Below are 24,879 nucleotides of genomic sequence, written 5' to 3' on the forward strand. Positions count from 1 at the left end.
TTCCTCCATGTACGTATTTTCACTTAATGCTGACCATGTAGATTTGCCAGGTTCTTGGGTGGTGGCAGTCATCACTACACAGGTGAGATTTCAACTATGTCCAACTAGAATGTAAGATATGCTCTGACTGTAAAAATAGTATGATTTGTTATGTGTATTCACAGACACAGATTATAAAAAAATAGCTAAGCTGACTAGACTCTGAAGTCTACAATCAACCCTTAGTATTTCTCAAGAATCTCACTGTGATTCTATAAATCACAGTTTGTCTGACTGCCCATACCTGAATATATCCGTACTCCATGGTTGGTTTATCAAAAACCACAGGTATGTACTCTTAAAATTCACATAATTACCAACCTCAAAAAACTTAGTCACTTCAGTAATTTCTGGAATATAAATGGTTCTTTCAAATACAGCCTTTTCATGGAAAATTTCAATATGAATTTTTTTTAAAGCCATGGAATTAATGCTTTTTTAGATTTATTGATCTATAACATATCACCTAGTGATCTAATCAAGTGGTCACTTACAAACTGTAATGTCAATTGAATAGATATACTGGTGTGATTGTGTTACAAAATTGTTATGTGTCCAGACCTAATTGTGAAATACTAAGGGATATTCAGCATAAATCTGACTGTGGTGGAAATTTATTTACAACTTTGCTTTACAGATTAATAATAAAGAGCTCTTTTTCCCTGAGTATTTTTACATATAATGGAATTTGTACTGCTTCTAAAGTGGATATATCAGATGACAAAACTTTCTTTTTCCAAACAGGCAAATGGTTTAACTATGGAATTATCTTCCTCGTTTTAATCTTGGATCTGAATATGTGGAAGAACCAAATATTTTACAAACCTCATGAATATGGTCAATATATTGGTCCTGGACAGAAAATCTACACAGTGAAGGACTCAGAGAGCTTGAAAGACCTTAACAGAACTAAGTTATCTTGGGAGTGGAGATCCAATAACACTAACCCATTGACAAACCGGACCTATGCCGAAGGGGACATGTTCTTGCACAGCAGGTTCACAGGCTCCAGCCTTGATGTCAAATGCCTGGCTTTTATTCCAAGTTTGCTGGCTTTTGCTTTGTTTGGTTTCTTCATCTGGTTCTTTGGGCGATTTCAGAAAACTGACCAAGGCATGGAGAATTTAGACAAATCGTACACAAGAATGAAACGAAAGTCACCCTCAGATATGGGAATGACACGAGAAAATACACAGGTGTTAGAGGAACCATTGAATTTTCAAGAACCACATCTGGTATCCATAAAATCAGACTTAAGTGAAATAGTTTTTAATTCTTCTCTCCTAACTTCTGAAAACTTGAACGCACAACTGAATGAACAAGACAGCCCTTTACAGCCGGTACCAGAGTCCTCTGTCCCTAAGAATAATCCTGTGACATAGAGGAAAATACCCAGGAAAATCAGTTTAAATAAGCAGTTACTCTAGGATTTCAGTTTTACCTTTTGTAAGTTAAGATTTACATAGTGTTTAGAATAAGAAACTCAACCTATACCAAGAGGTGCTCAGCATGCTTTTTCTAGGAATTTTGTTTTTTATTTGTATTATAGTATGTGCCTATTGTATATCTAACATTCCTTTATAGATTGCTTCCCAAAATTGCACAAGTTATTTATTAATACATTACCTTAACTGTATAATAGTGTATTAGATGATTACTTGCAGGTTTAAAATTCTACCGTGGTGGTGCCTTGAGACATTAAACTGTTTTTTAACTCAATGCCAAGTGTATAGCACAGTTCTTCTCATCTGTTTTGAAAAGCTTTTTGTATATGGTTGTTTCAAGTATCATTTGATGTCTTAACAGAGGAGATAAATATAGTTATTGCTAAAGAGGGTTTTCTGTTAGGACTTCACAACTTGACTTTGTTATTTACTCATCTGTGAAGTCCCAGATTCTGATGACCAGACTGCAGAGAAGCATGTTGATTACCTTTTAATTTTTCTGGCTAGCTGCCAGACACAAATACAGATTTATTATGCAGTAAACAGCAGAGACATAATACTGCATGGGTCACTAGTTGAGAAAATATGAGTTTCTCCATCAGTAATAGCAATTATGTGATAATGCCTAATTATGTTTTTCTTAATTAAAGATAAACTGCTCCTTGATTTAAAGTTTTGCCCTTCACCTTTCAGAAACAGAGGTGAAAATACACAGTTGAAGCAACTCTTTTTGTCATCACACCAAGCCTATGCAACATCAAAGAGCCAATGGAGTGATTACAGTAAAGGACACAAAGCCCATTAAATCCAATATTTTTTCAATTCAGTACAGATATGGTCTGGGTATATGTGAAACATACATACATACGAACATATAGTCTAATTTCGCCAAATACTGAAGAAACGTTGAAGGTTTTTAATTAAAATATATTAATAGTTGAAGTTTATTGAACCTTTTTTACTCTTTTTCTTTTTTTTGTCCTTCATTTGTTTTCCAAGAGTATTCATAACTTGGAATCAGAAATAAAGGGAAACTGGGATTTTTGCCTTTTGAAGGGGACTTCATAATGTGAATTTCTCTGCTGCATGATCAAACTATATGCACTAGAGAAATTGCATATCTAAAACATCTGAAAGACTCTGATTTACCTCTAATTTAGTTCTATAAAATTGTTGTTACAAGTTACCAAATTATAAGTCATTTTTAAGACTGAATTATTTCCCTGTCACTTTCTGGTGTTGCTGTATTTTGTCTTTGTGACTTTTTTATCTCTGTTGGTTTTGATCTATTTGCTTTTAAGTTTTCAGAATGCTGAATTTAGCATGCATAATAGAACTATGCATTTATTTACTGTCACTTGAGAGCCAATTTTAATAAACATCATTCAACAATTGTTTATTATGAGACAGGAACACACTCTGTTAGTTTTGCAATTTTTTAAAACAGTTTGCCCATGCCGTATTTCAATTGATAGATATTTCTGACACTAAAAAAGAGAGACAGCATCACAGTGATGTCAAAATCAAATACTTTGTTTATGAAATATTTAATATTTTATCAGGAAAAAAATTATAATCATACTAATTTTTTATCCATTAAAAATTATGCCTAAACCCAAATCTATTCGCTTTTGTCTACTGCAGCTATAAACTTGTTTAATTGACTTATGATATAATGAAAGACAAGACATTAATAAGTAATGATAAAACAGTGTGAGATCCTGCTTGTAATCCGCTATATAAGAGGTGATATACTGATGTTTGACATTCAAACAGCATTTGATTTCTTAAGTAGTTACAGAAATATCAGTTTAATTTTGCAGATACATGCTTCTCTGTCTGTTTTGGACACTGTAAACCCAAGTACTGAAAATCTCTTGTTAACTCATTTCTCTATTTGTGCAGAATAGTAGTTAAATACATTAATATGTAGGCAGAAAAATGAAATAATTACTTGAGCCTTACAGCCTGCATGATTACTTGACTCTGAAGAAACTGTTATTAAGCAACTGATTTCACAGCTAAAATAATTCCTTGACCTCATATTGAGTTAATGCTTTTAAGGTCATTATATGCCTTCATGAAGAAGAGAAAAGCATCGAGTAATCCTAGACTTTGCATGAGTATTTAAATTAATGGTCAAGCATAGAGAATGCTTATATTATGAATTTGTAAGAAGTTTAAAGATTCAGTGTAACCAATCACCATGGTCAAGTAATCTAGTTAATTAATGGAGAAAGGACTTCTCAGTCATGTAGGAGTCTCATTTGTAATCAGACATAGATAGAAGAAGAGAGGAGTATTTTCATTCTCCATTTTCAGTGATGGGTTTGGGAAGCCTGAGTCAGGTGGCACCATCTGAAACAGGCAGAGACTTGGGAGCCAAACACCCTAAAGATGATTCTAGCTCAGTTATTTACTTCCTGCATGACTGAGTAGTGCAACCCAGCAGGAGCAGGTTTGTGGAGTGCTGAGGACCCAGTGCCCACTGTTTGTGCATTTCAGGGGTTTACATCAGTGCAGCTCTTGTTTGGTCCTGATAGAAAGAGCAATAGCAGCCTCCCTGAGCTGGAGGAGAGTAAGCAAGCACAATCATAACTTTATCCTGAGCTGAGCTGCTAATGCAGTGTCATTCTGAGTCTTCTTCCCAAAATGGAAATATTCCTCCTCCAAGCACATTCATTGCTGTCAATTATTGTTCACTTTTAACAATCTGAAATGCTTTGCTAACTCAAAACAGTCTGAACTGCTTTCTAATCTAGTATCCATAGCTGGGACCTTAATATAGAAATTTCACCTTCTCCTGAAAGCATAACTATTGGATAAAATTTTTAGGCTTCCATTTCTTTTCCTGAGGACATTGAAAAATCCATAGGAGGGGAGAAACTTGAGGAAGTGTCAGTTTTTTCACAAACTACACATCTCCATTCTGCCCTCCATAATGAGCCATCTAGCAGCTGCCATCACTACAGGGCTGGCTGGTGTCTGCTTTGTCAAAGATCAGATTTGGTACAAGACATTTTTTTTATTTTTTTTTACCATAGATGCATTGTACAGTGATGGATGATAGAAACCACCTAATACAGTATATATACAGAAGATACATCTCTAGTATAAGCACATATGATTTATGAGCCCATAGGTGCCCATAAATTGCCTTAGCATTCTCAACAATTACCTTTACTGAAATGGAAATGACATGAAGCAAATAGAAGGTAAGAATTTTTGTAGAAAGAACCTTAATATAATATTCATGCTTATGGAAGTGTATAGATTAAAAAAACACATCTATAAAATGTATATGTGTATGTACATTAGGAGCCCAGGGATTAGTTGATTTTGTTGGAAAAACTGCTGGGTTTCTCAAGGCAATTTACTACTGCCCTTTTTATGCTACATTGCTCCATCAGTTACTTACTCCAGGTTGTTTCATCTCCTCAGCCTCTACTTATTTTGTGGAGAAAATATAAGACCAAAGAAAGAGCATTTAATTGCACTGTCTGCATCCCCAAGTTAATTCTTTGTCTAATTTATGCAGAATTTTTTTCTCTATTTTAAAATGTTTTTTTCCAGCTACTATCATCATACTTTGGGCTAGTGCACTGCATTACAGTATGTGTTAAATTATTGCTTTTCCTGCATTGAACAGCATCCATCATGACAACCACCTGGAAGCAAAGAGGAGACACCTGACAAAGACTGGGAAGGCAGCAAGTCAGCTCGTGATTGAGTGGCAAGCTCATTTTCCCACAAGTGAACAGGTTATGACTCACTAGTAAAAGATGTAACAGATTCTTAATGCACTGGCTCTAATTTTAATAACCTTCTAGAAGGGTCTCAGTGGGAGAGGACTTTTTATCTCAGACTGTAAATTTGAAGTAGTTACATCCTGCAAGCAGAGTGTTTCAACTTTTTTAGGGTGCATTTTGAAAGTAACCAACTTAAACTTTGAGTAGATTGCGAGAACCATAAAAATTGGACAACACTGTAAGAATATGAAGGTAATTTACTTCTTGCTTCTTGCCAGAGGATGGAGTCAAAACACTTTTATCAGATGTTTGAGTGGTCCTGTGTCTGGGATTGTGGATAGTGACATGCAAAGATCCAAACTGCACTTACTAACAAAGAGTTGCAGTAGCTTTATCAAGAGAGGTGCCACTGCCAGCACCAGACAGAGCAGCTGTGCTGCCCTGCGCTCTCTGTCCTGCCTGTCCGTTCTATTGCGAATGACAAAGGAGTTGTTCCTTTCCCTGTGCACTCAAAACTGTCCTATGGGGAATCTGGGCTACCTGAGTGTGCTGTGGCATGTTATTGCAATGCCTAATATATAACTCCAAGAAGGACAACCAAGGGCAGGCAAAAGGGTCTGGTATGTCAGTTTATGGCCTTGAGGTGAAGAATGTCACTTATGTGACCATTTCAGAAGCAAATCAATATAAACAGGAGTCCTGTTTCACAGGAACACAAAGGGACAAATGGAGAGACAGGAAATCACTAGAAATCTTTTCCATCCTCTTCAGATATTCAAACAGAAGCAACAAGTCCCAGTTTCCAAATGCTTACAAAGAGATCCCAGCCTCCAGATGACTTATGGGTGAGCAGCTCTCCTGGGCTTTTTAACACCATTGTAATTCCCTCCTAACAATTCTTCTGCATGGGGGATGTCAGCAGCTTTTCACTGTTTGGGGGAATGAAGTAGTTTCCTGAAAAGGAAGTGGGAAAGAAGTTGTAAGGGAGATGCTCCATGGGGCTGGTACTCTCCACTGCAAACTCCTTCTTGGAGAAAGGGAAAAGCATGAACCCAGCTGCTTTGATAAGAGGAGTGAGGAGTAAAAATCAAATCCTTTCAGAAATATATCTTATATCAACACAGTCACAGAGATACTTCTAATCTCCTGCTTTTCCTTTAATGTGTAGGGAATTGGGGTGTGCAGAAGAGAAGCTTATCTGATTCCTGCAGGCAGGTTATAGACCCCACTCTCATGCTGTTTGTGGCATCTGCAACACTTCTCTTCATATCAAATTCCTTCTTTTAATTTTTCTCTAATTTTTCCCCCCAAAAGTCCATTCCATTTAATTCTTCAGTTTTTACTTCTAATAAACATCTATTGTTAGTGACCTAAATGGCGAGTTACCCTCCAAAGGCCCATAATTGATGTTATTGATTTGCTACCATCTGTATCTCTCTCCCCCTCCCTGTAAACAGGGATAAACATTGATGGTGACTGCTCTGAGACACTGCATGCCTTGCTGACCTTTCCTTTGAGATCTCTGAGGGCACATAAAGGCAGTTGATGTGCTGGTGGCTCCTAGGTCTTTTGGTCAACAAAACACATACTCAGACATGGTTAGAATTTCAGTATGTAATTGTTCACAGAATCACTTGCTGAAAGCAGGTATAGCTTGAGCCAACAACGCCTGGAATTCGAATATTCCAAAACTGCAGTGGCTCCAGCTGCTCCAGATGTTTGAGGACTCTTGCGAGGTTCATTCCCTGTCAGCTGGGGCAGCAGTGCGGAAGATGCATGTGTGGCTTAACTTTAGTGTCATCCAATGTACAAGTAGAGATCATTTCAATGCACAAGTAGAGATCATTTCCAGTAATCATTGTTTCCATGTTTCCATGGTTACTGGAGAAATTTCTATTTTTGCTTCATGAAGCTAGAAAAAAACAGAATGTCTTCCAAAATCTTTGCAAGGTTAAAGTTAAATGATGAGTAGACAATCTAGCCATTTTTGCTTCATCTATGCCACCTTCTTACTCCCCTTTCACCCTTTCCATCAATTTTGACCTACTGATCCACAGCAAAGCTTCTCCTCAAAAATAATCCCAAAGGGGACAGCAATCAAATTCTTTCCTATGCAGTCCTGGAGAGACTTCAGACATCATTCATTCAAATGAAAAATAAAAGAAATATTGATTCGAAGGTCTAAAGAGTTTGTTATTTATATAAAAAACAGTTAAAGCAGATGCAACAGAAGTTGGCAGTAACCTCCTGCTCCATTTTATTAGCAATTCTGCCTACAACGGCTAATATAATTATTTGTTGAACCTGTCAGCTACAGGTAGGTCTAGTGAATAGTGTTTAATGAAACCTCCATGGAAATGTGTGTTGTTGTGCTTAAAAAATTGAGTGGGTTTTTTTTAAGTTTTCAAGACCAGCTGATACCTCTGTCACCCAAGAGAGCACAGTGACTGGTTCTTAGTTAGCAGCCAGTCTGTACCGACAGATTCTTGTAAGTCATGTAGGACCATTCAAAGACAGAAGCTCAGACCTATGTGAGCTGTGTGGCTGTTTTAGATCACTGCTGCTGAACAGTGCAGCCCTGTTGCTCTGAGGGGTGTCACAAAGACGCAGTGTACTACTGGTCTGACTAGAATTCAAAGGTGTCTGCTTCATTTGGATGTACTTCAGTGCCTTTCAAAGTGCATTTCAAAGAGGAATAAATACAGATAGCCCAAATGTCCCTCCTTGTGTTCTAAAGGCCCCAGCTTTACATCACAGAAATATCCACTAATTTTTTGGAGAAATTAACCAGGAAGTTTACAAGACCTTTCCTAGAGATCTCTGCCCCATTTTCTGTGGTCACTGGAAACTGTATTTTACTAAAACTACCCACTCAATATTGCACTTGTAATGACACCACTGCCACATGTAAGTCTCTCAGACAAATATAACTACTGAGATTGGAAAGGAGCTGCTTGAAGACTTTGCAATGCAAAAGAAAAATGAAAAAGTAGAGAGGAAAATTAAAAGGCTAAGCCATGAAAGCATTTGCTCTATGTCATACATGTGAGGTATCCCCCTGCTTGCCTATTTTATTAGGACTTTATTCTTTCTAGCTTGTTGCTGTCAAATGTTTTCTTTGCTCCATGTGATTCGCATATACATGGATATGGCATGAAATATCCCAGGAACAGGAATAGGCATATTTTACCCTTGCATAAATTTCAGCTGGAGAAATTAAGTTTTTGAAATCAAAAGACAGTTTTGTTAGCATCAGATCCCCATTGTCTCATGCCATGAAAGTGCCTCAGGGTAACCACCACTGGAAATGGAAATACCTCACTCCTTCCTCAAGTGCCTTCGGGAGTTTCCTTCAGAAGTCAGTCCGGTTTCAGATAGTGTGATCTGGAAAACAGACTTCAACAGTGCAAGTAACATTCAAAGGAGTTGCAAAGTCAATCTTTTATCCCCTCAAATGGTGACATTCTATTGCTTCCTTGCAAATGATATTTTGCAAGAAGGAAGTAGTTAAATTCCTTTTCATAGTAATAGCAAAGACTGACAGTGTTTTTGTCATGGAAACTTCAAAATTTATACTGGATTGTGTTTTCCTTCAACTCTATCATCACTGAGGAGCAGTGCTGGGAGTTCAAAAGACAAGCAACAAAAAGTATTCTGCTAACATGTTCCTGTCATGTGCACTGTGAATGCATTAATTTTTTCTTGAATGATGAAACAGGGAGATCTGTAAAACAACAATCTATTTGTAATGGGATTCTGCACCTAGAGTCCTGATACACAGTCTCCTCTGACTTGTGAAAGTCTGCCAGTATCAGAGTACTAAGTACTGGTTTTAGGGGCAAGATGAGGGGAAGTGTTTGCCCGGTGAGAGCACACGTGAGCAGCAGAAAGTGGCAAGTACTGTGCTACATCTCTGCCTGCCCACAGCAAGGCTGGAGTGCTTTGCCAGTCAAGGTCAATCTGTGCAGATGGAGTGAACGGTGAAAGGCAGGTGGTGGGAAAAGCACTTTTAAACACATGCATCTCCTGGCTGCTCTATCATCCAGACTTAAGATTTTATCCTCCTAGTTGCTTGAGCCAAAACTTTACTTTGAATGATATTGGAGGGATGTGAGACTGCTAGAATTTTGTCCTGCTGACTGAAACATTTTGGAGTATAAACTGAATATTCTTGCTGAGAGCAAAGCCTGGATATTTTTTTTCCTCACAGCTTGGGAGGTCTACTGGATAGCACAGTAACATTTTCAGAGTTCTAACTCTGAAGAAAAAAAATGCCTAAAACAGTCTAAAAGGGATGAAACTGAAATGCAGAAGCCTCTTAGATAACTGTAATATAAAAACATCACATTCACTATTCTGAAATTTGTAGAAACCTGAGTTTACATCATATGGCAGACTCATAATTTAATTTTGAAAGAAATCAGTGTTCCCCTCCCAGAATGATCTGCAGTTGGGACTGGTATATGTGGTGTGTTTGTACCCCCAGCACAGTCTGGGGATTTACAGAAAAATATCAGATTTCTCAGTCCTTGCTGCAGGTGTGGCCTGAGAAGTCAGTTTTGTGTGCAGAGCTTAGGTAGGTCCTGTGGGGATAAAGGATTTGCAGAGAGTGATTGCATTCTATGTACAGCTTTGATCACACTTTCTCTGACTTGTTTTGCATCACTTCTTTTAATTGTGCCTGCTGTCTAATCAATGATTAACTTCCTACACAGCCCATTGGACTCAAGAGGATGGTGGCCTTAAGCAAAGTCCCTGAATTCACCCTAGATACAAAAGTGCCCTGACTCCCTTTGACTGAGGGATGCGAGCCCCATTACAGAGAAACATCTCCTCACAAACCCTCTGAAACCATGTAACAGAACTGATTGCACTGTAGAAAGCTTCTGAGCCTGCATGGGTTGGAGGGTGCTCCCAGGAGTCACCTTCTGGGAGACACCCCAGGATACCACAGGCTTGGTTTCCAGCAGCACTGGGAACTACAGTCACCCTGGAAAAATCAATTCAATTCAATAATTGAATATGTTTCCTAATTCAAAAAGCATTGTTTCCTAATTCAAAAAGCGTTGCACCTTGTATATCCCAGCAAGGGAGATGATATCTGCAGCCATGGGGAAAGTGCAAACAGGATGCTGGTAGGAGTGACTTGAGGGGCAGCCTTTCTATGAGGGATTTCCTGGGGTGTCACTGATGCTGCAGAGCAGTGCTTGAAGAGTTTCAACCTGCCCAGAAGTTGTTTCAACCTGTTGTGAGCCCCCACTTCAGGTTTTCCCTAACTGAGAGGTTTCTCTTGCTGATGAGGATGGTTATCCCTGGCAGTAATGAAACTCATCTTTTCATTTTCTGGATCTAATTAGCCTAGAGATGATACCAGTCATATTCCATGAGTTACAGGAGTCAGTTGCTTGAGCAGTCTTAATCTCACAGACAGACCAAACTGAGTTTCTTGTGCAGAGTCATGGCTCACCGGGGTTAAAAAGTAATATGTCAGCGGGCACCTGGATCCAAGCATATCCCTTCTTAGAGAGACATCAGATGTGACACAAGTAGGGCGTGTAGGAGGATCAAACACCAGACAGTAACAGGCTACCAAGAGCATATCAGCAGCTGAGTGTCTAAAGCAGCAATCTGTTCAAACAGCAGTGAGAGGCACAGAGTATGCGGGGTAGGAAGGGTCAGATCCATAACTTCTTTAATGTTTTAAAATGGCTTTCTTGGACTTTTTAGAGCACTTCTACAGGCAAGTTAAGATGTAATCAATGCTGGAAATGGAGGAAAAGGACTGAGTTACAGTAGTAAAAATCTGTTATAAAAGTGTACTGCATTGGCATGTCTTGATGGATGTGGGTGCTCAACCCTTTTTAGAACATGAATATATATATGTAGGTGGCAAAATACAGATTTAAACTTCAGCTGAAAAGATTGTGAACTGAGGTGTTTTACAGGTACCTGTTCTTATAATGAAAAAAAAATAAAATTCTAGCTCTCAGCCTTTCTCCATCTTTTCTGTCAGAGCTGTGACATCTGTTAGCCCACAGGAAGCATCAGCATGCTGCAGTACATCAAGGCTAAGACTCTAATGCATGTGTAAGGAGTAAATGACCTTTGAATGAGGTAGAGTTTCCAAGTTGGAGAAGATATTAAGTCTGACCACTGCAGTTTTTAGCTCAAAGGCACAGTTTACACATATTGGCACAGTCTAACCGCAGTACTAAGGTAGTCTAGGGTAGCAACCACCTATGACCTTAGACTAAATTTCAGGATTCCCAACAGACCCTATGTTATTCCTCAACAGGTTCAGGGAAAGGTACTTTGATTCACTCTGGGTGATATGTGGGAAAAAACACCAAATTCTCAGGGGGCTCAATAACAGACTTTTGCTTGCAAACTTTAGACTATTAAGGTAGAATAATGGCAAATTTTAAAACAGCATCCAGACTATGTAAGGCACTTCACAAACTTTAACTCAGCAAACTTAAACTTAACCAACTTTAACCTTACTCACACAACAAGGAATTGACTGGAGCTTTTTTAAATCTGGCTTACAATATTTTGAGAAGTTAGAAGAAGAAAGAGACAAAGATAGAAAAAGAAAAGAAAGAAAGAGAAAGAAAGGATAAGAGTAGAAAGATATTATCCCTCATGCATCTAGTGATGAGACTTGATTGTTAAAACTTAGATGTCCCTTGGTCAAAACAGTGGTCACAGTCTTGATCCAATAGAGTTTGGGGATAGGAGAAAGGCTATGAAACACAAAGTTCAGTGGGTTGATACATGTTCAAGTGTAGGTGGGAATGCCCATGTACCTCCCCTGTGGGGGGTGAGTTTTACCCTCTCTGATGCACCACTGTGGATCATGACAGGCCTCTGCTGGAAGGCCCCAAGGAATGAGTCTGTGGGTGCTTCAGGGGTCTTTGATGGTTTATGACACCTTCTAAGACACGGCAGCTACCCTCACATCAGTGTTGTTAGCCAGTTAAGCCCCCTCAAAAGGGGTGAATACCTTCAGGCCTATGTGTAAATGTCCCAGTACTTCTCCAGAGGGAACTTTTCATGCCTGAGCCATTTGTGTAAGGGAGGACATGATAAAAAACACTGTTCCACCTGGCAGGATCTGCTTCTTATTGGTCTCTTCCCTTATCTGGCTCAAAACCCAGTATTTTGTTAGACAAAATGTGATTTGTCATGGTCATCCTCTGGTGCTCACCCCCTCTACACATGGGCTATTACCTTGCACATTGACAGCAAAGCACCCCTGCGTTTGCAAATGTCTGACTGTTTGAGCCATTAACTATCACATTTCAGTCTCTCACACCCTAAAAAAGAGAAGCTGAGAAAGCAGAGTACACTTTCTAGGAGGTTTCTATTTGCTTTAGCATCTCCTGGAATAATCCACTGTCTTATACCCCACTGATTGTTACATCCACTGACTTCACTCTTTTTATTAGACACGTACATTTTCATAGTTAGCTCTGCATTTATGCGTGTGCATGCTGGGTTGTATAGCATCTGAAGGGAAAGTGAGAAGATGATAGAATTAGGCTCTTTTCAATGGCAAGACAAGAGACAGTAAGAACAAATTGAAACACAGGAGGTTCACTCTGAATATCAGGAAACAGTTTTTCTTTGTGTAACAGGTTGCTCAGGAAGGCTGTAGAGTCTCTTTCCTCTGAGAGATTTAAAAGCCATCTGGATATGGTCCTGGGCAACAGGCTTTACATACCCCCGCTTGAGCAGGGGAGTTGGACCAGAAGACCTGCAACCAACCTAAATCATTTTGTGATATTGCAATTCAGTGGAATTATCACACTTTTACAAGTGTTTTCAGTGTTTGTCTCATGCTTTTCTTGTCTCAGTACAGACACTGAAGTAACTCTAATAATGTCTTTGCTATAGTTGCAAACAAAGCAAAGCTCATATACCTGGTGGATACTTACTGAGATGTTGGTCAAGAACACCAAAGGAAGGCATTTTAGATGACCAAAGAATGTTTCAGTGATCTGCTTGTGACTGAAAGTTTCCTACCTGCTGCTGGAAAGGTTGTTACAGATTTCTGTGCAACAAATGTTCATGTCACAGATAGGGCTCATAAGGAACTACTTACACTCTCAAATACTGCTTTCTGTACAACACAAATGATCATTGCAAAGCCCTGGTTTGCCATATGATGTATGTAGAAAGAAGAATGGGACAAAAACAGAGCACATGGACACTGGAAAAGGAAGACTTCATCCACACTGGAAAAATTCTGACCTCACATCTCCTGATCCAGTACAAAGATGCTGTTCATTTAGCCAGTGCCTCATTCCAGTGTTTCACTGTGGAAATTCCTAGCTTTGGAGATGTAGACAGCCTGGTTGGTGCAAGCCATACTCTTGTCATCATCCAGCTCAGGATTACCCTCCTCAAGCCACTGAAGGTTCCTCAGGAAGCCTCTTCCCTGGAGCTCCATCTTCATGACATAGTCCACCAGGGTACTTGTGAGATTCAGAACCAGTTGGCCATCTCTGCTGGAGCCAGCCAAATGCTCCTCAGTCTCAGACAGCAGCAGGTTTGTTACTCTCACTGTCCTTGTTAGGGAAGAGTGGAAGCTGGTGTTGCTGGAGTCCTAAGGTTGGGTTGCAAGGTGATGTGCTGCAGCCCCACTGTGTGACTCTCTATCAGTGAGAACACACCCAGAAATCCCCTCCACAGCCCACAGTGCCCATGGGTGTCACCATGCAGGCTGCACACAGCTGGCTCACATCATCTGCTGGCAGTATTGCTCTCACTCACCAATGGATTATGATTAGCAAGATTTTACTGTAATGTAAACTTTTTTGGTGAACATGGCTAGTTAAAGGCAAGGGACTGAGATGAAGCTCAGCCCATTTTGTCTCCTGAGCTCCTCTTTGTCATATCAGAGTGATTCCAGCTAGCTGGGGCTGCTGCAGCCTGATCATAACGTTAATGGAAAGACATATTCCTTCAAAAAAAACCCACCCTAAAACACTGTAAGAGTGATTTGAGACAGACCTGCACAGAATAGGTGTGCCATGCTTTGGTGGAGATAGATGTGGGAAAGAAGGAAAATGGATGCAGCATAGGAGATCAAAATGGCACCTTCATCCAGGGGAGCAGGTTTAAAGACAGCTTCAGTGAGGACTGCAGTGAGGATCATGTCTGCAGCTGATGCCAAGTGACATCTGTGAGCAACTGATGAGTTGTGAGTTGAGAGAGAAAGCACTGGCACATGCTCTGCAGAACCCATTTCCAGAGGCAATGTTCTCAGCTGCAGGCTGAGGATGAGGGCACATGCTGAGAAATGTTGAAAATTAACTGATCAAGATGGCCAACAGTTTAAGAAATAAGTCAAAGCAGCACAATGAAGTTTAAGTATTTCCTCCTCCATGTTAATGTGTGTCACTTGTTACAAGGCTGTCAAGATTCTCTTTCACAGCCTCTGTACTCCATCTTCACTTACAGTGTTTTCAGGTGTTTCTTCTTTTAAGAAAATAAATTGAATTAACGTTGCTGACTGCAAACTGTCACTCAGTCTCAATTCTTGGCTGTTGTGTCTCATTTTCAGAGTCTCTGCTTGCCTTGCCTCGTTGAAAGATAAACTCTTTGGGAAAAGAACTGTTCAATGCCCTGGGCTGTAGTGAGAAGAAACAGTTTCTCAACTGGGTACAGAATTACAATAACAAAAATATCCTTTTTCTTATTTATGTTTGACAGTTTTCAGGAGTCTTGTCTTGTGCACAAGTTGTGTGGTTATGGGTGAAAAAAATAGCTTACAGCTACTTGCATGAGTGATGATGCATTGTCAAGTCAAAAAATTATAATTAGTGATAATGTATGAATTTAATGCTAGACTCCCATGGTTTGGTGCTCAGACACTGATTTATGATTTACAGAAATAGCTTATAGCTATGATCTCCATGCTGCCATTACACCAAACCAATATTTCATCTCAATCTGTACATCCCCTGGGAATCTGAAGTGCAATCTGAGCATGCAATCATCCAGGAAAGGAGGAAGCATTGCTTTTATGTCATGGTTTATTTTCCTTTCTTAACTCTGATTTCTGCCTTGAAGTTAGACCAGCTAAAAATGAGTTGTGCAAATGTTATTTCTTTGCACTTTGTGATGCCTTTGACAAAATGATCTTTAAATTTCATTTCCAGGAGAACAGTACAGTTTACGCTTAACAGAAGTAAGCTTCAAAAAGTACAGTAGGGAACATTATATTCTCTCTTTGCCTGTGTTGATGTATGGTGTCATTGATTTCGAGCTTTTAACTGATTTCAGACAAAACAGAGCCTTTCTTCTGAATCAGCTGCACTTTAGAAGTTGCAATTGGAAGGAGAATGGATCTATATCTCACTATATTTAATTCCTCAAACCTAAACCTGGATCCCATAACTTTCTCTCAGTCATTTAAGATTCTTTATGCAGTCCCACTATGTTTCATAGTTTTCGTGCAGCCATCAGAGAAGACTGTGGTATTGTTTGTTTCTGGTTTCATTCTTTATGAGTCCCAGGAATATTACTGTTTGAGCTTCCTGGTCTCAGTTTAAAATTTTGGACCTAAAAACTCACTGAGAAGTGAAGGGTAAGGCCCCAGACCTTACAGAGTAGCACTGTAATAAAGCACACAATGTGGGGTTGTGTTGAGGAGGCCCCAGAGTGACCAGGCTCAGCCCAGGGGGGCTTTTGCTGCTCTGGGTCTGCACGTGAGCTGGCTCCCCCAGACATCTCCGGGTCCAAGGGAGCTGCAGGTGGCAAAGCAGAGGGAAGACCCAGACTGAGGTTCTGGTTTCATCACAGGACTCAGACTGGTGGGTATTTTAAGAGGATTAATATAAAAGTATTGCACAGGTCTGGTTTGTATTCTGCTGCTTTCCACCAATCTGTGAAGGGCCTGAATTTGCACACAAATTCCCTTTGTGAGTTGAGCTGCTGCTATAGCTCTCCTGAGGGTGACATGTGGAAAATGGAGTACCTGCATTTGAATTTTAAAATTCTTGTATTACATGGGAATTACCATTACTATTACTATACTGATAGTGCTTTAGATTCACTAAATGGCTTTCTTGAAGCCAACTTTACAACCATCTCATATGCAATGACATAACTGTGAAGAAACTGTTGTGGAGAACCTTTTATGCACTCAGCCACTGTTACTACAGAGAGAAAATAATTCCAGGATTTTTATTTTGACAAGCAGTGTCTCTGTGGAAAAAATAATGTGTAATAAGCACATGGTGGTGAGTAGGACCACCAAGCAGATTTAAATGGATAATTCTTATTTGATATTCCCATACATTGCTTAATTCACTTGGCAACCACAAGGTCTGTTTGTTTTTTAATACTCTTATTTGGATGTGATCATGATATATTGTGCATAAAAGTAAAAGATCAATGCTTTCAATAATAATGTTTTAAATTTAGTCAATACATTTCAAAATATAACTTTTTAAATCTCTCTTCTAATTTCAAAAATACCCTTTATATGAATATTAATATTCTCCCAAGTCATGGTATTAAAAATGACCCTTTATTTTAATGTGTACCATGACATCCACAGAGCAGAAAAACAAACCTTTTCTACTGCCAGTTGGTTCTCCACCAACTTGTTTTGAGGCAGATATAAAGAGCTGTGCCATACAGCCATGCAGGGAAACTAATTTCATCAGCAGGCATGGCAGTGCACTTGCCAGGTTTTTGTAAGCCAAAATCTCCTGACACCTTTTTTGGAAGGATCAGCATAAGTCAGGCTGACGGTAAATTCAGAACATTTCCTTTATTACGTGGCTAATCTCAACATTTAGTGAGCACATGCAAAAGTAACCACTTTAAGGATTTATAGCTGTACTTGGTAAGTGAGGAGGTATAAGAAATACAGCCAAGCCAGCAAGACTTTAAAGTTCTGCTGTGATAGATCTTACTGAGAGAAAGTAACTGCAAAGCTGTCAATAGCTGCTTGTAAACAGTAGAGCTTGAAATAGGGGAAACATGTTTTTTCCCCTGTCAGAATGGCACAAAGGCTTGGCTGAAACCCTTGCCTGGCCTATCCATCTGGCTGATGTGAGAAATGAGGTATCGATTTTTCTGATACCATGCGATCAGAAACTAAGAGGAGCCACAAGGCTAGCAAACAACACACAGATTATTACACTCTAAATGAGATGTTGGAAAACTTTTGCAACACATATCTTTTTATTTACCAAATAAAACTTGATCCACATTATTAGCCAGAGAAATGTAGAACACACATGTCTAGATTTGCTTCTGGTGAGAATTGATGTAGTTGGTAACTGGCTTACATGCTGCAGCTTCCCATGCTCCAGAGGATTTGTTTCTGAAAGGAAATAATTCCTTTGTTAAAAATAAGCTTTAAGTATGCAATTTTTCAGAATCACTCCTTTGGATTAGAAACACAGTTGCTGCTCATTTCAAGGAAATGTATGCGGCCAAATCAGTTCTGTATCCTTGAAATTATCAATCTAAGCACGCAGAATGATCTCTTATCTAGAAAATAGTCTACAAGAGGAAATCAGAGTAGAAAATATAATTTATTATATATTGCATGACATTATATTATATTATGAAATCACAGAATAAAGTCAAGAGTACCTATAGGTACTTACAAGTATCTCAATATACAAGAACGTAAGATGCTTCATTATTCTATGTGACTCAAAGTCACTTAGGTACAAGAATCAAAACAAAGTAGTCTGAAGATCCAGAAACAATAGTGGGAATGAGAACAACATGGCATCAGTAGCAAGTTTGCATTATTTTGCTAGAGAGACATGGTAACTCAAAACTTTCTTAATAAGCCAAAAAGTCCCAGAGGGCTGCAGTTTCCCATAGGAAAAACATCTTTTAATCATAGACTACATCTTTTAATGATAGTCCAGCACTCACATCCTGAGCATCTGTTCTGCTGACAGCCATCACTTTAAATAGCCATGGCATTCGGCTGTCTGCATTTCAATGAGCAAGGGGATAAATAGGCCTTTTTCAGTTTCCAAAAGTGTTGCCAGTGAGAAGGACAAAGCCGCAGCAGGACGGCCCCAGGGAAAGGGGCAGATCCCCACGGGCAGCAGGCAGGGAGCCGTTCGGCTCAGAGCACTGTGGAGAGAGAGCACGATGCTCTTCCTGACAAGCAGCTTTCTGGGAGCTGTTTTGGAGCAAGCCAGTTCAAAAGGGGGAACATTCCTCAATATTTCTCAAAAAAAAATCCATAAATGCAGAGTGATCCCGACCCTGCAATCAAACATGAAAAAACCAAGTCCAGCAATTCACATAAACAGCCCTCAAAATGAAAGCTCAGGGAACAAGCCTCATCATCTGTATATGTATCTAATGTGAAGGAAACATGAGAGATGGAGTCCAGCCCTGACCAGCACTAAGCTGAGAACAGGGAGTCAGTGAAACTCCCTTCTTTGTGCCCTTCATTTTTGTTCAGGGCTCTGTATATCCTGGGACATATGCTGGCTGTGCAGGGGCTGTGGGTACCCCCTGGGCACAACATGCACATCTCCAGTACAAGGTCAAAAAGACCACCATCCCTTCAAACCCTGTGCCTTCCCATGCAGGTCTTCTGCAGGCTCAAATTGGGTCTGAGCTCCATGAAGGCAGGTGGGGACCTCCTGTGCCGATGCCACCCTGGGAACATCCACTCAACTCATCAGTGGTTTGCAGACAGGCATTAGGCATGAGCTTCTTCTTAGCTGGACTGTACAGCTGGGTTTTCTTCTTTGTAAGTGGGTCCTTCCAAAGCCAAGGAGGAGTGAGGGCTTTCCCAGGAACAGAAGAATAGATCTGCTGCACTTTTTACCTGAAATTCTGTGTCCAAAACACTGTGTCCCTACTTAGATGAACAGACCTTCTACTGTTTTGCTGTTCAGGAGAGAACAACTGTTTACAACCTGTTCTGTCCTGGAGAATTTTTCAGGACCTGAAACTTGATTCCTTCTATGGAAACGCATTCATTCTTCGTTTAAAATTCATTATACCAATGAGAGGTTCATAAGAATTTCTTCTCTGGTTCATTTTCAGTGGCATTCCTTGGCATTACAGAGTTTATTACAAATGACTACCAGTGAGAGTATTTTGATCCCGAATAGCCACATTAGCCATGTGAGATCCAACTGGAAGTCCCTCTGAGCCAACAGTCACCTAGTGAGCTCTTGGGTAGGGGAGGATAGGGAGTGTGGGGTTACATGACAACAGCTGCACACACACTCTCAAAGAACAGCACAGCCTGGGGAACACCTCCCCAGCCAGCTCATTCTCATACCACAGGGGCTGCTGGCCTGTGAAAGGCTCATACCCACAGACCCAAGAGCACAGTGCCTGAGTGCCAGGGGTGAACCAGCACAGGGCAGAATGTGCTGCTCAGGCCAAGCATGTTGTCAGTGCTTGGCCTGAGCAGCACCAAGCGAGGCACCTGCCCTGGGGGCCAAGGAGAAAGGCTCTGGGAGTGGGGCACACGGATTCATGGTCTGGAGCCACGGAGTAGCAGCAGGTTCCCCCTCTGATGCCACCAGACTCAGCACTCTCTGACAGGAATGGTTTACTCCAGTCCTTGCTTTTGAGAAATTCTCACAGGTATCTTCTGAGTATACATATCAGGTCAGACATAACTGATAAGATGTTTGTTTTGGCTCCCATCAAGGCTTCAGCAGGAGCTAGATGCTGAGCTGTCTGGCATATCAAGTCTGACAAGTTAAACCCACCCTATTTGCTTGGGAGATATGAATGTGTTTGCATGTGTCTCAGCTGTACTTCCAAACAGAATATTAAGAAGTATATCAGGATGGCATAGTTTCAAATGAACACTTCAAACAATGTAAAAAAAAGCCAGATGCTTTATGTTCCCCATGACTTGTTGTCCAACAAAGGCATGCTAGGAGAACTTCTCTATTTTTCAGTCTGGTGTTGCCCAGTTTGAATGAGTTTTTATGCCATTTCTTCCCTTTTAGCTTCCAGATTCAGGCTAGAAGTGTATTTGTTCAAACTAGATATCATAAATAATTGAAATACACTAAGAAGTGGAAGTTTTTGTTGGCTGATTTTTACAGTTGAGAGAGTAAAGTGGTTGTGACCTTCTGGCTCTGTCTTTGACAAGCATATAATTGGGAGGCAAGAGGGAGGCTCAAAAGCATGCCACTACATGGAAAATGAGCCACTTTTGCTTATGAAGACATGAGATTGTTTTTCTAAATGGCCTCTCATTTATGGAATGTTTTTAACAGCTCTGTTGGATTTTCCAGATATTCCTCAGTGGCTTTTTTGGTTTGGTATGGTTTGGTTTTAGTGGTCAGACAACCTGAAAGCAATGCAAGACAAATGAGTGAAAACATTGTGCATACAGTGCCAGGAACCTCAGCAGATAAACCTCAGGAAAACAAGAGCAGGGAAAGGAAAAGGGAGGAGGAAAAATGGCCCAGATGAGTTATTGGTTTGTTTTTCTGTCTCACTAATGGTCCCCAAAGAAAGGTGAGAAGCCCTTCACATAAAAGTGAAGGGAATGAGTTCCTTTGTTTTAATTGTGATGCAGAATTGACTCCCTTATTGGTCACTGCAGCTGTCTGTGAGTTCATGTCCTCTGCAGTTTATTCACTGGCTTTAAATCTTTCATGTCAATGTAAATAACTTGTGGTCAGAAAGGGAAGACTGGGTTCCTTACCCACCTGTCACCACCGAAACATGGGAGGGACTCTAGCAAAAAACACCATGATGCCACTGATTCTGCTCTTGATTCTTCTGTACTGGTCTAGTGCTTTCAAATGGTTTATTATTTATGGAAGCAGCTTTAGGCCTAGTGTAAAATACATTGTTCTTTTTGAAAAATTAAACCACACTATATTAAGCACGAATTGTATAGAATTATTTTAATTGCTAGCTCTTGATGAATACTAGGAAATGCACTTTGCAACAGTCCTTGTAGTCTTCAGTGTCAATTTTTTATTAATGTTTTCCCTGTAATTCTGCATTTGTCTCTAATGTATGTTGGGAATAAAATGAGAGCTCTCTGGTGACCAATATGACATATTTTAATTTTCATGGATGTTAAAAAAAGACTGTGCAGTCCAGTGAATAAAAGCTACTGGGTAAGCCATAAATGACACTAAGATTATAGCCAATGTAGATTTATTTTTTAATTAAAAATTATTTACTAAAATATTGTGACTTTTCTCTAAGAGAATATTTTTAAAATTATTTAGTAATCCATGAATGAAAATGGCAAGTGCATGATCAGCTGCCATTCTGCTGTTTGATTTGCTCTAAATCTTTGTGCATTGGCAGTGCTGAAAAACTCTTTTTGACACTGGTCTGTGGTATTCAGCTTGCTGTATCCTCAGAGACATTCACTAAAGGACGTTTGAAAGTCCCAGCTGCAGGGCTTGGGGGAGCATCGATGGGAGGTCCCTCCTCTTGTCCACCACATGCCTTGCAGTAACTGGGCACCACAAGTGTCTTGGGCAAAAAAGGGGGGTGAGTAAAGACAGCGCAGCTCAGCTCTAGGCTGTGACACTCAGCTGGGAGGAGAGATGGCTTTTTTTAAAATCAGATTAAAAAGAAACATAGGAAAAAGGTGGGAATGGGATCTGAAATGTGCAGGAGGTAATGGCTGGGCACTCACTTCCTGGGCAAGTGAAGAAGGAAACAGAGAAGGGCTTACACTCCAGTCTCCTCCATCCCAGAACACTGAGACATGCAACTGCAACAGAGCTCAGCTGTGTACAGCTTCTGTTTAGGTGAGTAGTTCTAGATCTTCCCCAGGAGCCCTTGAAATCAAACATTCACCTGATTCATTACTGCCATTACTGCTCTCTGAAAATTTACAGTGCTGAATCAAACATTTCAGAAAAAAAAATAAAAAATCTCTATTTCTATTCATTTCTTCAGGCTAAACATTTTCTGATATATACCTTATAAATTCATAGGTCATGATAAATGGAATTCTTTAAACACAGGCTTTGATTTGACGTATTATGTCATTGTCCCATATCAAAAACATTGCCATTTCTAACAACATACATAATCCAGTGAGTTTATCTTCTTTAAATACATTGAAAAAATGTTTGCTGATTTAATGGGGTACATATGTATAATTGTAGCATAGGCCTAGTAGGAAACCAATATATATTTGAGGAACTACTAACTGTACTGTAGAGATAAAGGTACAAGTGATTAAGAAGAAGAAATTATATTCAGAATTCAAAAGGAGTTTTACCCCAGAATAAATGTAAATGAGCTTTCTGCTGTTTAAGGGTTTGGGGTTTTTTGCTGGGTTTGAAGTTATTATTCTGGCCATAAAGGAGGGAAAGCACACGCAGCCGTACAAATACGTACAAATAGGATCAAAAATTTCTTCCATTTGAACTTTGGCCTATGAACTAAAAAGAATGTGAATTAACTGAGGCTGCATAGCTAATCAGAGTAAGGAAATGTCAGCTATGCTAATGAGCAAGCAGACATTTCTCAGGGAACCACTGTGAAGTAATCTTCTTGCTAAGCCATTGAAGATAAACCAACAGGTTGCATCTGTGATTAGGGACACCAAGGCACACAGCTGGAACAACCAGACCCATGCTTTTCACAGCTGTGGTGTTTCAGTCACGTGTCTGCAAGTCTCTCTTGCTCTTTGTGTCTGTAGTTTTTTTGCACTGCTGCCCCTAATTCTGCACTCTTTGAGAAGCTTCCCCACATCAAATGGATCCTTTCCTTTAGGGCACTTCAAGACAGACAGGGCCTTCCTGACATTATCATACAAGTTTCCCATCACATTTAAGATGCATTTGACTTCTTTTCATTTTGCCTCAGCCAAACAAAATAGGCCAAATTTATTTCTTGTTGTCATAATTTTCAGGTTTATATATATTTATAGCCTCTTTGAACTTCATCCCAGTGGAAAAGGTGCTGGAAGACCACATCTGCACTGTGCCAGATATGATGTGTAAGTGCTCCTAAAAACAAGGGGTTAGTAGCACTCTTCCATTTAGCATGTGAATAAATATTTCAGGGCCTGGGTCTGTGAGACTGAATGTCTTCTACCAGAGGACTGCACATGATCCACAGTGTTTCAAAAGACACTGTAAATCTAGGCCACTTTGGGGCAGGTACCTGGATGTTCCCACATACCCCTGAACATATATTAACCCATTGAACTCCATATTTCATGGGACCCCCATGAACAAGAAGACCAGAGAGAACCAACAGGACACCTACTGGATCCACAAATCATGATATCTTTCTACTTAATCTGTCTCTCTGTCACTCTCTTTCTCTCCAATCCCCGTTTTTTCCCTATTTTTTTCTACCTCCACCTCACATTTATTATTAAATAAAATCCTTATTATAGACTTCAGCGTATGATCAGTTTGCACCTTAATTCAGGGGGCACATTGATGGGAGGTCCTTCCTCTCTTATTAGAGAGGCATCTCTCAAATAAACAAAATAATCAGATCTTTATTCAGGTCCTAACATGAGGGAAAAATTCCACTTCTCTAGGTCTTGGATCAACTCCTTTGGTGTCCCCTTGGCCAGAAGTCATTGCCCCTCAAGACAGGAAGCTACCAGTTGCTAGCATCTGTGCCAGCTCTCCTCCTGCAGCTCAGAACCTGGAGTTTATCAGTCAAAGACACTTTTTTACCCTGAGGAAGTTTTCTAACCACTGACCTATATCTGCCCTATTCAGTCAGTGCCATCTCAGGATTTTCTGGTGTGGACCAGTACAGTAGTCAGTAAACAGACTATAAATTCACCTCTGTGTTTTTCCCTGATTTTGCTCTCAAAATATGGCAAAAAACCCATTACCTAATTCACCTAAAACCATTCCATATATTTATTTTTGAGCACTAAAAGCATTTTGGTGACAGTGAAATCTCTGCTTCTCTATTTTCTTACAAATGTCCCCATGTCCAAATTTTGAATCAGGCAGGCAATGGCTGCAGATGACCTTGTACTCATTGATTTTTCAGAGCCCGGGTTTATACTTATACAATAGATGATTGCAAACCTGCTGGAACACAGCTGAAGAAAACAATAAAACACAGAAACTATTTCAAATTCTAGATCAAACACAGTTTTGCCTTCATTATTATGTGCATTGGGCCAAATTCATCTCTCTGTAGGATTTTCTTTTGCTGACCAGATATATATATTTCAGGAATATATTTTGTATATGAACCTTAAATTCTAATAGCTAAAAAAATTCAAATTCAACAGCTGAGAAGCTTTATGTGCAAAAGGATATTACCCAAAAGAAGTAATTCAAATGCATGAAGCATACAAAAATCACTCAAAAACTACACAAATGACAAAAACTTGCTCTATAAGAAACAAAAAGATAACTTAAATGGGCCATATAAATGTCTGAATATCTATAGCTTTTTTTGGGAATTGATGAAGCATTTTAAATTTTGGTATAAGAGGATTCAAGAAGTTAGGCCTGTGATTGTGAGGGTGAAAACTGGCCTTCTGGGCTGCAGATTTTGGAAGCTGCTTCTGTTAAAAAAACCCAGAAGTGGATTCTTGGTTTGCTTTAATCCTCATTTAAAAAGAAAACAAAGTTAATTAGAATTTCAGGAACCACTTACTCAGTTTGGTTCAATTTCCAGAGGAATAGAAAACAAAAATGAACCTG

General features: G+C 39.7%; 1 protein-coding gene across 3 annotated transcripts in view; it reads left to right on the plus strand.

Moving 5' to 3' along the window:
• TMEM117 (transmembrane protein 117) overlaps positions 1-14,774 on the plus strand; it is a 189,941-nt gene extending 175,167 nt beyond the window's left edge. For all 3 annotated transcript variants that reach the window (XM_015628236.1, XM_015628237.1, XM_019006725.2), the window contains one exon: positions 784-14,774. In XM_015628236.1, the coding sequence (XP_015483722.1) occupies positions 784-1,421 (638 nt within the window). In that variant the 3' untranslated portion in view covers positions 1,422-14,774. The remainder of the gene's footprint in view (positions 1-783) is intronic.
• The last annotated feature ends 10,105 nt before the right edge of the window (positions 14,775-24,879 follow it).

This window comes from Parus major, chromosome 1A (assembly GCF_001522545.3).
Source record: "Parus major isolate Abel chromosome 1A, Parus_major1.1, whole genome shotgun sequence".
In the NCBI taxonomy this organism is placed as follows: Eukaryota; Metazoa; Chordata; class Aves; order Passeriformes; family Paridae; genus Parus; species Parus major.